The 15942-nt window shown below is 45.0% G+C and overlaps 1 protein-coding gene across 3 annotated transcripts in view; it reads left to right on the forward strand.

Moving 5' to 3' along the window:
• Positions 1-15942, forward strand: part of SLC20A2 (solute carrier family 20 member 2) — a 172510-nt gene that overhangs the window by 142882 nt on the left and 13686 nt on the right. For all 3 annotated transcript variants that reach the window (XM_063919968.1, XM_063919969.1, XM_063919967.1), the window contains exons 8-9: positions 405-996; positions 1802-1987. In XM_063919968.1, the coding sequence (XP_063776038.1) occupies positions 405-996; positions 1802-1987 (778 nt within the window). The remainder of the gene's footprint in view (positions 1-404; positions 997-1801; positions 1988-15942) is intronic.

A 15942-nucleotide genomic window follows, 5' to 3' on the forward strand; every position in this document is an offset into this window, starting at 1 on the left:
GTGTGTGTGTGTGTTACTTTACACAACAGGAAGGGGTCATTCAAAACCAGCCTTGCTTGCTCACAGACTAAGTTTTCCTGCATCCTGTGCCTTTCTCCGTATATTCAAATGCCTAGTCTGTATGAATGATGCTTAGTGAGTCATTGCTAATAATGTATGTACAATACTCTAATAAAGAGACCGTTACTATACATAGGTATATTTTTAAATCCATTTTTTGTGCTTTACCCACTTGGCGTCTAAACTTTTCCTTTTTTTGTTATGGTACAAAATCATTTGTGAATTCTCTGTAGAATTTAGTTCATAGTTAGATATCAATGATTCACAGTAAACTATATTTCCATGTGTGATGTAAGGCGTTTTTATCCAGCATTTAGACTGTCGTTTGCTTTGTGTGTCACCAGGAAGAGCTGCTTCTATGACTAATGGCTCCATTAGATCTCCAATTTCCAATGGTACATTTAGTTTTGAAGGCCACAACATGAAAAGTGATGTTCACGTGTATCATACTGTGCACAAGGACTCAGGGCTATACAAGGACTTACTGCATAAAATACATTTTGACAGAGTAACAGATGACCGCCCTGCTCATGAAAACAACTATAGGGTACTGAGACGTAACAACAGCTACACGTGTTATACAGCTGCTATATGTGGTATGCCTGTGCACTCGACGTTCAAAGCATTAGATACTCCAACTCGAGAGGACAGTGAGAAGTTGGTCGGGGACACCGTGTCTTACTCAAAAAAGCGCATACGTTACGACAGCTACTCCAGCTACTGCAATGCTGTGGCAGAAGCAGAGATTGAAGCAGAAGAAGGGGGAATAGAGATGAAGCTAGCTTCAGAGCTCGCTGATCCAAATCCACCTCCAGATGATTCTCTGGAAGAGGACAAAGAGGAGAAGGACACGTCACAAGTTCACCTACTTTTTCACTTTCTGCAGATTTTGACAGCTTGCTTTGGATCGTTTGCTCACGGTGGAAATGATGTCAGGTGAGAAATAGGCCATTAGCAAATGGCCGTATGTTTTTTTCTATTGAGTTATTACTTTCTGTGAGGAACAGTACAATTTCACTGCTTTTCATTTCATATTAGCCCTTCGGTGTGTAGGACAAGGGGGGCTTGCCCGTGAATATATACCCAGAGTGCAAGCCCCACTCGTCCTACACAGCGACAGTCATCCCCCAAACCCAAAATTTTACCTAGACTCCCTGCTGCTGCTATGGGTGAATATGGAAGTACTAAGTACTGTTCATGCTTTTTTCATATTACGTTGCTAAATTCAGTTTGAAAAAAAAAAATTTTTTTTCTAGTAGTTTCAGGCTATAATGTGTAATGCATGATAAATTAGGCTGTGTGATAAAAAGAATTTCTATTAGGACATATTTGAATTATCATAGTATTACAATTGCAGGAAGTAAAAAAATGCATGTCACAATTCAAAAAAGAAAAAAATAATTATCAGGATGAATTTAAATGTTTTTCAGCTTCCAGGCAGGCATTCCTTTAATTTGTGAAGAAGAAAAAAATCACCTATTCATTCCTTTATTTTACATGCATGTGAAATATTTTTTTTTTTTGTCATTACTACTCTTGTTTTTGGTATTGTTTTTTCAGTCAGTCTGTTTTTGAAGTATCATTGGTGCTTGTTGGGAGGCTGGTCAAGTTTGGATAATAATTATAGATTAATGAAAAAGCAGTGTATAAAAAAAATGATTTTGAGCTTTCACAAGGGCAAAAAAAAAGTTTTCATTTTCTCTGCTTTGTTTTACAATAACATTTTCCTCTATTCTCGTAGCAATGCTATTGGACCTCTAGTTGCTCTTTGGTTGATTTACCAACATGGAGGAGTATTGCAAGAAGCCACTACACCTGTGTGGTTGCTTTTATATGGAGGAGTGGGTATCTGTGCTGGTCTTTGGGTTTGGGGTCGAAGAGTAATTCAAACGATGGGCAAAGATCTCACACCAATAACACCATCCAGGTAAAATTCTTATATTTGCAGTTAGCATTTATGGACATGAATATCTTTTTCCGCAAATGTTCTGATTTTTCACTTGTACAGGTTTATGGCCACTTCCCAGTCCTTGGAACGACTGTCTTCAATAATTGATCTGTACCTGTTTTTTCATACAAAAATTGTCTTGTTCCTAAAATACTGCTCTGTTCAGCTTCATGCATGTCTTGCATTAATCATATAAAGAGGGAATATTGGAAACAACCTATATTACACATTTAGGGGTAAATTCAATTCCTGTCGGAATGCCGGACCGGTCGAAAAAACTGCACTTCTCGCCGTTTTGCCTATTCAATGTAAGTGCCGTTTTTTCAACTTATCAGAAATTCCGACACGGTCGAAAAACAGGTGGACCACTTGCCGCTGAGCCACCTGTTTTGTCGAATTTGCAGGCGTTTGTCCCGTTTTTTGTCCCGTTTTCGCCCAAGCCAATTCGACTTTAAAAAAGACCAGTCATACTTTTTCATGTTAAGTTTCTAAATTCAGTTCTAATAAAATATATACTTTTTCTAGCAGTTTCAGGCTATAGCGTAATGCAAGGACGGGGAACCTTCGCCCCTCCAGTTGTTGTTGAACTACACATCCCAGCATGCCCTGCAACAGTTTTAGCATGGCCAAATAGCAAAACTGTAGCCTCACCGCCCACTTGACCCTATTCCCTCCCACCTTCTCCGCTTCCTCTCTTTTTCTGCCTGTTCCCATCTTGCCCATCTACGCAATCTCTCCCTCTCATCAGGCACTGTCCCTTCTGCTTACAAGCATGCACTTGTTTCCCCTATTCTTAAAAAACCTACCCTTGATCCAACCAATCTCTCCAACTGCCGACTCATCTCTCTTCTCCCTTTTGCCTCCAAACTCCTTGAGCGTATTGTCTATAACCGCCTCACTGTCTTTCTTCCCACTCACTGCTTGACCCTTTCCAGTCTGGATTCCGTCCTCAGCACTCCACTGAAACTGCCCTCATGAAAGTCTGCAATGACCTCCTTGCTGCTAAATCCAGGGACCACTACTCTCTGCTTATTCTCCTTGACCTCTCTGCTGCTTTTGACACTGTAGACCACCCTCCCCTCCTGCAAATCCTTTACTCACTCACTTGGTTTGCATGATACTGATCTTTCCTGGCTGTACTCCTACCTTTCTGACTGTTTCTTCTGTCTCCTCTCATGACTTCACCTCCCACCTACTTCCTCTACCAGTAGGTGTCCCCCAAGGTTCTGTTCTTGGGCCTCTCCTTTTCTCTCTCTACACATCCTCATTAGGTGAGCTCATTAGCTCTTTTGACTTAAAATATCATCTCTACGCTGACGATACTCCAATCTACCATTCCTCCCCTGACGCCTCCCCTGCTCTCCTCACTCGTATCTCCAACTGTCATTCTGCTATCTCCTCCTGGATGTCCCAGCGCTTTCTTAAACTTAACTTGTCTAACACTGAGCTGATCATCTTCCCTCCCATATAACCTCACCTCTCACAATTTCATTATCCATTGATGGCACAACTATCTCCTCTAGCCCCCAAGTGCGATGCCTTGGAGTAATCCTTGACTCCTCCCTCTCCTTCAAACCACACATTCAGTACCTCTCACAAACCTGCCGTTTCCATCTTAAAAACATCTCCAGGATCAGAACCTTTTTTTCACCCAGGACACTACTAAGACCCTCACCCACTCACTGGTCATCTCCAGATTGGACTACTGTAATCTCCTCCTATTTGGCCTCCCTCAAAATTGCCTCTTTCCACTCCAATCTATCCTCAGTGCTGCTGCCCGTCTCATCTTCCTCACCAAACATACTACATCCACATCCCCTCTCTTGCAGGACCTTCACTGGCTACCCTTCCCATTCAAAATCCAATTCAAGCTTCTCTCACACACCTACAAAGCCCTCACCCACTCTTCTCCTTCTTACATCTCTGACCTTATCTCTCTTTACATTCCCATCCGTCCTTTTCGCTCTGCTAATGCACGCCGTCTCTCCTGCCAAGTGATGACCTCCTCCCACTCCTACCTACAAGATTTTACACGTGCTGCTCCCTATCTCTGGAATGCTCTACCTCTCCCCATCCGACTCTCCACCTCTCTACGAAACTTTAAACGGGCTCTCAAGACCCACTTCTTCTCCAAACCCAGCCAACTCTCCTCCTAACCCTCTTGTCTGTGCTCACTGTCTACCCCTTCTGTGTCACCCCGGTCTGTTAACACCTCACCTTTTAGATTGTTAGCTCGCAAGAGCAGGGACTTCTTTCCTCATGTGCCTTTCCTTTTCTTACTTACACAATCTTATACACCATACTCCCTTTGATGGCACCTAACCCCGGGTTTTCTATACCTGTCCTTTATTGTCTTGAACTGTAAGTGCTGTTTTCTTGTTTGCTCATTTGATTATGTACTGTGTATTGGTCGCTGCGGATCCCTTGTGGCGCCATATAAATTAAGGAAAATAATAATAAAGGCATTCTGGTATGTGTAGTTCAACAATAGCTGCATGATCAATTAGGCTGTGTGATAAAAATTTTTTCTTTTAGGACATATTTGAGTTATCATACTGTTACAATTGCATACTGTTACAATCCGTCATAGAGGATCCGACAGGAATTGAATATACCCCTAAGTATATGAAGGTTTTAATACATTGTTTGAAGTACAACTAGAAATCTGCTTTTATGCAAAAGTGTCACTGGACGAAGCAAAATGTGTCCCATTCTCTATATAGTATGAAGCCCAAGCTCCACCACTTCCAAGGTAGTGGAGAAAGTCTTTTTGCTGAGAGAAATGGTCTGTGTACGGTTTTGCCAACCAAGAGACTCTCTCTAAATACACCTCCTTCGAATATTTCTTCCTTTGAAACAAAGTATTTTTTCATTCTGTATCGGACACCCCTCATCTGCCTAATGCCGGTTACACATCTAAGAGACGGGCAATCAGGCCTAACTCTTCCCATCAAGTAATGCAGACTTTGGCACCATAACAGACATGGCCATCCTGGCCCACCTATCTACGATGCATGAAAAATGGCCCGTTCAGGTGCCCAAACATCAGTTTTCGGGATCGCGCCCATCACTTTGGTCTGGATTAGCTGCTTTATGCGGCTAAACCCGACCTCTATGGGCGCGATAGACAACACTAAAAAAGACCAATTCAATATTGCTTCGTGATCTTTTGTCACTCTAGACGGGAGATCGGGCGCAATATAACAATTGAATTCCACCCAGTAAGTGTCTGTTCTGTTAAAGTATGTATGTCAACATGAGACTGAAAGCATATTAGACATATATAGTTAACTTTGAACACTCACGAGGAGAGATGCATCAGACCTTTGTGAGAGATAAAGGGGGGTATGCAATTAGCTCAGTTTTTTCGCCTAGCTGAAAAAAACAGAACTAATTCGACCCACCGTATTCAATTGCGTGTAATTTCGCCTGTTTTTTGATACTTTTTCACCCATGCCGTTTCATCTTTGTTTTGTAGGCGAATCGGCATTGGCGAAAATGGCCCCCAAAACTGGCGAAAACTGCTTGCAGATTCGCCAAAACAGGTGGATTGGGAATGAATTCGCCAATCCACGTGTTTTTCGCCAGTGACGGCATTTTTCACCTAGGCGAAAATCGGGCCGTGCTATTGCATAGGGCGAATCTCCATTTGCCATAAAAATAGCAAAAAAGCTCAGTTTTTTCACCTAGGCGAAAAATGGAGCTTACTGCATATCCCCCAAAGTGGAGAAGCTGCCGATAAGAACCAATCAGCTTCTACTGTAGCTGTCGTTTATGTAGCAGTGTCTATGAAACAATATCAGAAGCGAATTAGTTGTTATGGACTGTATTTCAGGTAGGTATGTACTCCAGGTTATTATTTCAAATGAGTAATTATGTAAGTATTGTAAAAGAGTGTGTTGTTTCATAATTGTGATAGAGTGGTTCAGTATATATTTTTTTCACTCCTATTGACTTCTCGTAATGTTGTTTGACTTTATTATTCCATGTCAGTGGGTAGCTTCCCTTCTAAGTTAAATAGAGGCATGTAGTTAAAAAGAACACTTCCCTGTATGCTATATAATACAGCTTCTCCTTTTCCCTGTGTGTCTCTTTTCCTGGCTCCAAGCATAGGTGGGTTAGGTAGTGTTATATTGCTGTAGTGCATGGGTTTACCTTCTCAGTGGTAGCGGCAATACACCATCTGCTCTGGTTGTAAACGAAAAATATAAACGTGTTTAAATGGAAAAAGGTATTCTGTGCACGTATTCGCATGGTGCCATTTTGGAGGTGCTGGGCAGACTAAATGGATCCTGAATAACTTTGAGAATTTCCTACCTCGAGTGTACTTGAAATGGCGCCTGGAAGAAGGTTGTAGATTCAGCCTGATCTCCTCAACCATGTGGAAATACACACGCTCATAGTAAGTCACAAAGTCAGGATGTTTATCATATGGTGCACGGATATTCCGGATAGTTAGACTTTTAGACATTGACATTGTGTCTATTTCAGTACCCATAGAGCCTATTGGAAAGAAAGTTTGCAAATCCGAATAAAAATCTGTGCAGCTTGTGATGGCAGACTTGCTGCTGAAAATAAAGGTGATTTTTGTATCAACTGCCGCTTTTAGACTAGAGAATGGCGTCTGCCTCCAGCGCAGCATAAAGAAATTCTTGCTTGGATGAAAGAACACGTTTGTCATTTAGGAAAATATCTGTTGGACATGTTGCTGACAGAGCAAGGTCTTTGACATGTATGGATATAGAATGTACATGTTTTCATTCAGAAATGGATCTCTCAGTTATAACGGAACACTCCTTTAGTGATGAAGTTGTGGAAACAGGGTGAAACATAATCCACCCTGGCTGTCTTCCTCAAACCGATTACTTTTATTTTGAGGAGGACAGCCATAAGAATCTTCCTTGCGCATGAGGTGGAGAAAAATAACCGGAAGAAAACCTCAGCCTAATGCTTAAGGACAAGACTGCATATGTACAAATTTACTAAAGAAGAAATACAAAGGGCGTTATCCAGTTAGCCCTGATTAGTCCCCAATCCCATGTGCTATGGCGGCTCTGGCGGCTGCTTATCATGGATTATGCTTCACATGCCTGAGACACGCAAAGCGTAATATCTGGGGGTGGAGGGGGGGATGTCTGCCTCTGGGCTAATATGATAACCCCTGGTGATCCTATTAGCAGCGGTAAAGTTAATAGGATACGGCCAAAAATTTAGTCTGGGCCCTAAAATAAGAATTTACTTACCGATAATTCTATTTCTCGTAGTCCGTAGTGGATGCTGGGGACTCGGTAAGGACCATGGGGAATAGCGGCTCCGCAGGAGACTGGGCACAAAAGTAAAGCTTTAGAACTACCTGGTGTGCACTGGCTCCTCCCCCTATGACCCTCCTCCAAGCCTCAGTTAGGATACTGTGCCCGGACGAGCGTACACAATAAGGAAGGATTTTGAATCCCGGGTAAGACTCATACCAGCCACACCAATCACACCATATAACTTGTGATCTAAACCCAGTTAACAGCATGATAACAGAGGAGCCTCTAGAAAAGATGGCTCACTACAGCAATAACCCGATTTTTTTTTTGGTAACAATAACTATGTACCAGTATTGCAGACAATCCGCACTTGGGATGGGCGCCCAGCATCCACTACGGACTACGAGAAATAGAATTATCAGTAAGTAAATTCTTATTTTCTCTGACGTCCTAGTGGATGCTGGGGACTCCGTAAGGACCATGGGGATTATACCAAAGCTCCCAAACGGGCGGGAGAGTGCGGATGACTCTGCAGCACCAAATGAGAGAACTCCAGGTCCTCCTCAGCCAGGGCATCAAATCTGTAGAATTTTACAAACGTATTTGCTCCTGACCAAGTAGCTGCTCGGCAAAGTTGCAAAGCCGAGACCCCTCGGGCAGCCGCCCAAGATGAGCCCACCTTCCCTGTGGAATGGGCTTTTACAGATTTTGTCTGTGGCAGGCCTGCCACAGAATGTGCAAGCTGAATTGTACTACAAATCCAACGAGCAATCGTCTGCTTAGAAGCAGGAGCACCCAGCTTGTTGGGTGCACACAGAACAAACAACGAGTCAGACCTGCCGACTCCAGCCGTCCTGGAAACCTACATTTCCAGGGCCCTGACAACGTCTAGCAACCTGGAGTCCTCCAAGTCCCTAGCAGCCGCAGGCACCACAATAGGTTGATTCAGGTGAAACGCTGAAAACCACCTTAGGGAGAAACTGAGGACAAGTCCTCAATTCCGCCCTGTCCGAATGGAAAATCAGATGAGGGCTTTTACAGGATAAAACCGCCAATTCTGACACGCACCTGGCCCAGGCCAGGGCCAACAGCATGACCACTTTCCATGTGAGATATTTTAACTCCACATATTTAAGTGGTTCAAACCAATGTGACTTTTGGAACCCAAAAACTACATTTAGATCCCAAGGTGCCACTGGAGGCACAAAAGGAGGCTGTATATACAGTACCCCTTTCACAAACGTCTGAACTTCAGGGACTGAAGCTAGTTCTTTTTGGAAGAAAATTGACAGGGCTGAAATTTGAACCTTAATGGACCCCCATTTCAGGCCCATAGACACACCTGTTTGCAGGAAATATAGGAATCGACCTAGTTGAAAATTCCTCCGTCGGGGCCTTACTGGCCTCGCACCACGCAACATATTTTCGCCAAATGCGGTGATAATGTTTTGCAGTTATATCTTTCCTGGCTTTGATCAGGATAGGAATGACTTCATCCGGAATGCCTTTCTCCTTCAGGATCCGGCGTTCAACCGCCATGCCGTCAAACGCAGTCGCGGTAAGTCTTGGAACAGACAGGGTCCTTGCTGGAGCAGGTCCCTTCTTAGAGGTAGAGGCCACGGATCCTCCGTGAGCATCTCTTGAAGTTCCGGTTACCAAGTCCTTCTTGGCCAATCCGGAGCCCGAATATAGTGCTTACTCCTCTCCATCTTATAATTCTCAGTACCTTGGGTATGAGAGGCAGAGGAGGGAACACATACACTGACTGGTACACCCACTGTGTTACCAGAGCGTCTACAGCTATTGCCGGAAGGTCCCTTGACCCGGCGCAATACTTGTCGAGTTTTATAAACATGTGGAAGACTTCTGGGTGAAGTCCCCACTTGCTGACAGTGCTATCACATGATTTTCCGCCCAGCGAAGAATCCTTGCAGCTTCTGCCATTGCCCTCCTGCTTCTTGTGTCACCCTGTCTGTTTACGTGGGTGACTGCCGTGATGTTGTCCGACTGGATCAACTCCGGGTGACCTTGAAGCAGAGGTCTTGCTGAGCTTAGAGCATTGTAAATGGCCCTTAGCTTCAGGATATTTATGTGAAGTGATGTCTCCAGGCTTGACCATAAGCTCTGGAAATTCCTTCCCTGTGTGACTGCTCCCCAGCCTCGCAGGCTGGCATCCGTGGTCACCAGGACCCAGTCCTGAATGTCGAATCTGCGGCCCTCTAGAAGATGAGCACTCTGCAACAACCACAGGAGAGACACCCTTGTGCTTGGTGACAGGGTTATCCGCTGATGCATCTGAAGATGCGACCCGGACCATTTTTCCAGCAGGTCCCACTGGAAAGTTCTTGCGTGGAATCTGCCGAATGGGATTGCTTCGTAGGAAGCCACCATTTTTCCCAGAACCCTTTCATTGATGTACTGAGACTTGGCTCGGTTATAGGAGGTTCCCGACTAGCTCGGATAACTCCCTGACTTTCTCCTCCGGGAGAAACACCTTTTTCTGGACTGTGTCCAGGATCATCCCTAGGAACAGACGACGAGTCGTCGGAATCAGCTGCGATTTTGGAATATTGAGAATCCAATCGTGCTGCCGCAACACTACCTGAGATAGTGCTACACCGACCTCCAACTGTTCCCTGGATCTTACCCTTATCAGGGAATCGTCCAAGTAAGGGATAACTAAAATTCCCTTCCTTCGAAGGAGTATCATCATTTCGGCCATTACCTTGGTAAAGACCTGGGGTGCCGTGGACCATCCATACGGCAGCGTCTGAAACTGATAGTGACAGTTCTGTACCATAAACCTGAGGTACCCTTGGTGAGAAGGGTAAATTGGTACATGAAGGTAAGCATCCTTGATGTCCCGAGACATCATGTAGTCCCCTTCTTCCAGGTTCGCAATCACTGCTCTGAGTGACTCAATCTTGAATTTGAACCTCCGTATGTAAGTGTTCAAGATTTTAGATTTAGAATCGGTCTCACCGAGCCGTCCGGCTTCGGTACCACAACAGTGTGGAATAATACCCCGTTCCCTGTTGCAGGAGGGGTACCTTGATTATCACCTGCTGGGAATACAGCTTGTGAATGGCTTCCAAAACTGCCTCCCTGTCAGAAGGAGACATCGGTAAAGCCGACTTTAGGAAACGGCGAGGGGGAGACGTCTCGAATTCCAAGTTGTACCCCTGAGATATCACCTGAAGGATCCAGGGGTCTACTTGCGAGTGAGCCCACTGCGCGCTGAAATTCATTGAGACGGGCCCCCACCGTGCCTGATTCTGCTTGTAAAGCCCCAGCGTCATACTGAGGGCTTGGCAGAGGCGGGAGAGGGCTTCTGTTCCTGGGAAATGGCTGATTTCTGCAGCCTTTTTCCTCTCCCTCTGTCACGGGGCAGAAATGAGGAACCTTTTGCCCGCTTGCCCACGAAAAGACTGCGCCTGATAATACGGCGTCTTCTTATGTTGAGAGGTGACCTGGGGTACAAACGTGGATTTCCCAGCTGTTGCTGTGGCCACCAGGTCTGAAAGACCGACCCCAAATAACTCCTCCCCTTAATAAGGCAATACTTCCAAATGCCGTTTGGAATCCGCATCACCTGACCACTGTCGTGTCCATAACCCTCTACTGGCAGAAATGGACAACGCACTTAGACTTGATGCCAGTCGGCAAATATTCCGCTGTGCATCACGCATATATAGAAATGCATCTTTTAAATGCTCTATAGGCAATAATATACTGTCCCTATCTAGGGTATCAATATTTTCAGTCAGGGAATCCGACCACGCCAACCCAGCACTGCACATCCAGGCTGAGGCGATTGCTGGTCGCAGTATAACACCAGTATGTGTGTAAATACATTTTAGGATACCCTCCTGCTTTCTATCAGCAGGATCCTTAAGGGCGGCCATCTCAGGAGAGGGTAGAGCCCTTGTTCTTACAAGCGTGTGAGCGCTTTATCCACCCTAGGGGGTGTTTCCCAACGCACCCTAACCTCTGGCGGGAAAGGATATAATGCCAATAACATTTTAGAAATTATCAGTTGTTATCGGGGGAAACCCACGCATCATCACACACCTCATTTAATTTCTCAGATTCAGGAAAACTACAGGTAGTTTTTCCTCACCGAACATAATACCCCTTTTTGGTGGTACTCGTATTATCAGAAATGTGTAAAACATTTTTCATTGCCTCAATCATGTAACGTGTGGCCCTACTGGAAGTCACATTTGTCTCTTCACCGTCGACACTGGAGTCAGTATCCGTGTCGGCGTCTATATCTGCCATCTGAGGTAACGGGCGCTTTAGAGCCCCTGACGGCCTATGAGACGTCTGGACAGGCACAAGCTGAGTAGCCGGCTGTCTCATGTCAACCACTGTCTTTTATACAGAGCTGACACTGTCACGTAATTCCTTCCAACAGTTCATCCACTCAGGTGTCGACCCCCTAGGGGGTGACATCACTATTACAGGCAATCTGCTCCGTCTCCACATCATTTTTCTCCTCATACATGTCGACACAAACGTACCGACACACAGCACACACACAGGGAATGCTCTGATAGAGGACAGGACCCCACTAGCCCTTTGGGGAGACAGAGGGAGAGTTTGCCAGCACACACCAGAGCGCTATATATATATATATATATATATATATATATATATATATATATATATATATATATATATATATATATATACACAGGGATAACCTTATATAAGTGTTTTTCCCCTTATAGCTGCTGTATTTTTAATACTGCGCATAATTAGTGCCCCCCTCTCTTTTTTAACCCTTTCTGTAGTGTAGTGACTGCAGGGGAGAGCCAGGGAGCTTCCCTCTAACGGAGCTGTGAGGGAAAATGGCGCCAGTGTGCTGAGGAGATAGGCTCCGCCCCCTTCTCGGCGGCCTTATCTCCCGTTTTTCTGTGTATTCTGGCAGGGGTTAAATTCATCCATATAGCCCAGGAGCTATATGTGATGCATTTTTTGCCATCCAAGGTGTTTTTATTGCGTCTCAGGGCGCCCCCCCCCAGCGCCCTGCACCCTCAGTGACCGGAGTGTGAAGTGTGCTGAGAGCAATGGCGCACAGCTGCAGTGCTGTGCGCTACCTTGTTGAAGACAGGACGTCTTCTGCCGCCGATTTTCCGGACCTCTTCTGTCTTCTGGCTCTGGGCGGCGGCGCGGCTCTGGGACCTATCCATGGCTGGGCCTGTGATCGGTCCCTCTGGAGCTAATGTCCAGTAGCCTAAGAAGCCCAATCCACTCTGCACGCAGGTGAGTTCGCTTCTTCTCCCCTTAGTCCCTCGATGCAGTGAGCCTGTTGCCAGCAGGTCTCACTGAACATAAAAAACCTAAAACTAAACTTTTCACTAAGCAGCTCAGGAGAGCCACCTAGTGTGCACCCTTCTCGTTCGGGCACAAAAATCTAACTGAGGCTTGGAGGAGGGTCATACGGGGAGGAGCCAGTGCACACCAGGTAGTTCTAAAGCTTTACTTTTGTGCCCAGTCTCCTGCGGAGCCGCTATTCCCCATGGTCCTTACGGAGTCCCCAGCATCCACTAGGACGTCAGAGAAAATTGATGCAACTATACCTAGTATGACTGCTAGAACTACAATCACCGTAAAGATGGGTGTCCTTTTAAGAGACCCATAAATACAGATATAGCAAGTACATTCAGCTTGCTATGTAACCGCTTCACGCCAAGCCGCACACTGCATGCTTTGGGGTAAGGTAACTAGGTGGATCCGTGATGCTTGCACACATACAGCCGCATTGCGGGTTGAGTGAATCTGGCTATATCTATGGGAGGACAAAGTGTTTTCAAAAGGTTAATTTCTACAGGAACGCCATTTAAATCAGGTATTGATATCTAATAAAGTATGGAAAGTATACAAAGAGAAATAGAATTCCTGTATTAAACTTCATGAGACACTTCAGCAAGCTTTATGGCACGAACAGTAGTGGCCAGAAGAGCACTCTGGGCTACACTCCTAGAAGTGTAAATGATAGTCTAAACATAGTTTGGCTAATTTCCCATTTAATTGGACTTTTCTAATTTTCAAAGAAATTTAGTTTCTAATACTAAAATCCTCTGAAGAGATATATAACTGCTGGCCTCAAGAGCAAATGTCCAAGTATTTTCATAGTCCTTCATTATGACAGCAATTCAGAGAGGCAAGAAATTATAAGCCAAGAAGACCACACAATAGGCAGAATATTTTGTCACCATCTAGACGGTCAGTTTGAGCCTGCAATATTAAGAGTGAAAGGCAAAATCAAAGAATTCCACCTTGACCGTAACTCTAGTTGTGGTCAGAATTCTGTTAAATGCAGTCATATAGTCACATTCAGTCAAAAATATCAAAAGTTGGCAACTTCTTGCACAGAGTGCTCAGGAGACAGAACTGTAGAAGGCAGGAGGCTGGACATCTATCTATACAGTCTAGTCATCACCTGGATATTTTTCTGCTGATTATTTGGGAGATATGTTCTCCTCTCAACTGCTTAATTAGGTTTCACTTTGCAGCAAGTATGGCTTAATTTTACTTTGTGCTATTATAATTACTGCCATAGAGAGACAAAGGGCAAAACATCTAGAGGTGTTTTTTTGTTTTGTTTTTTATCTAATGGTTCCTACCTAACTTAGAATGGAAGTTACCCAATGTGAGAACTACAATTAATTATTATGATAAAAGGATCTAATCCACTGTTTTCATGTACCTTGTATGCTTTGACATTTTTTATTTTTTTTATTTTTCCCCCAAATGTGCATGGTTTTTCTTCTTGAAGCATCTTGGGGGTCAGTCCAACTAGGTCCAAGTTGTCTTTTTATAAACTTGTGTAAAAACACTGTAAAATGACTACACAGACATTTTTCTGTACCCTAAAATGTGGGAAACCTTTTAATTCGATAAAGACACTTGATATAATTTTTCTACCATTTAGGCAAAAATATTTGACGTCTTTTAAAAACTTTCTTTATGACCACTAACCGCTTTCTATATGGTCCAGGATTGTTTCCCCACTTTTTATGCACTTTTCCCAGGTTCCATTTTGTAGAAAGTCGTATAACCTCGCTGCGAGTTCCGCAAATTGGCTTTTTAAATTGGATCTCACATTTTTCGGGTGCGCGCATTCATGCGATGTATGTGAGTTTCATGAAACAATCTCACTTTTGCAAATTGTTAGTGGATTGACCCCTAGATATTTCAGTCTTTTTTTTTTTTTTTTTTGTAGTGTATGTTTCATGAAACCATGTATTACATATTACGGGGTATATGCAATTCCGGGCGAATTGCGGCAATTTTTCGCCCGTTTTTAAATTTGACACAATTCGACCGTCTAATTCCGTCCGGCGGGTGCCGGAATTCGACATATTCAATAAAAAACGGATTCGACAGTCCCGCTGTCGAAAAACGGACCAATTGACGGATTTTGAATCGACTTTTCAGATGGTACAAAAAACGGTAAAAAAACCCCAAAAAAATTGCGTGGGGTCCCCCCTCCTAAGCATAACCAGCCTCGGGCTCTTTGAGCCGGTCCTGGTTGCCAAAATACGGGGGAAAAAATGACAGGGGATCCCCCGTATTTTAACAACCAGCACCGGGCTCTGCACCTGGTCCTGGTGCAAAAAATACGGCGGACAAAAAGAGTAGGGGTCCCCCGTATTTTTTGTACCAGCACCGGGCTCCACTAGCTGGACAGATAATGCCACAGCCGGGGGACACTTTTATACCGCTCCCTGCGGCCGTGGCATTAAATACCCAACTAGTCACCCCTGGCCGGGGTACCCTGGGGCCACTGGTGAAGCCCGAGGCTGTGTGTGTCCCCCCCCCCCCCCCCCCCCATGGGCTACGGATGGGGGGCTGATAGCCATGTGTAAAAATGAAAGAATATTGGTTTTTGCAGAAGAACTACAAGTCCCAGCAAGCCTCCCCCGCAAGCTGGTACTTGGAGAACCACAAGTACCAGCATGCGGGGGGGGGGGGGGGAAACGGGCCCGCTGGTACCTGTAGTTCTTCTGCAAAAAAATACCCAAATAAAAACGACACGCACACCGTGAAAATACAACTTTATTTCACACATGCCAACACATACATACTTACCTATGTTGACACGCCGACTGCCACGTCTCCAAGGTCGAAGAATCCGGGGTACCTGAAAATAAAATTATATACTCACCTAAATCCAGTGTCCTGTGATATTTGTAATCCACGTACTTGGCAAAACAAAAAAACGCATACCCCATACACACGGACTGAAAGGGGTCCCATGTTTACACATGGGACCCCTTTCCCCGAATGCAGAGACAGTCACAGAAGGTCCCTTCAGGCAATCAGGGAGCGCCACGTTGTGGCACTCTCCTGATTGGCTGTATGCGCGTCTGAGCTGTCAGACGCGCATCGCACAGCCCCCACCATTATCTTCAATGGTGGGAACTTTGTGGTCAGCGGTGAGGTCACCCGCGGTCAGCGGCTGACCGCGGGTAACCCCACCGCTGACCGCAAAGTTCCCACCATTGAAACTAATGGAGGTGCTGTGCGATGCGCTGTCTGCCAACTCAGACGTGCATAGGGAATCAGGAGAGTGCCAGGACGTGGCGCTCCCTGATTGCCTGAAGGTACCTTCTGTGACAGGAGTCACAGGGGGTCTCTGCATTTGGGAAAAGGGGTCCCATGTGTAAACAT

Source organism: Pseudophryne corroboree, chromosome 1, assembly GCF_028390025.1.
Source record: "Pseudophryne corroboree isolate aPseCor3 chromosome 1, aPseCor3.hap2, whole genome shotgun sequence".
In the NCBI taxonomy this organism is placed as follows: domain Eukaryota; kingdom Metazoa; phylum Chordata; class Amphibia; order Anura; family Myobatrachidae; genus Pseudophryne; species Pseudophryne corroboree.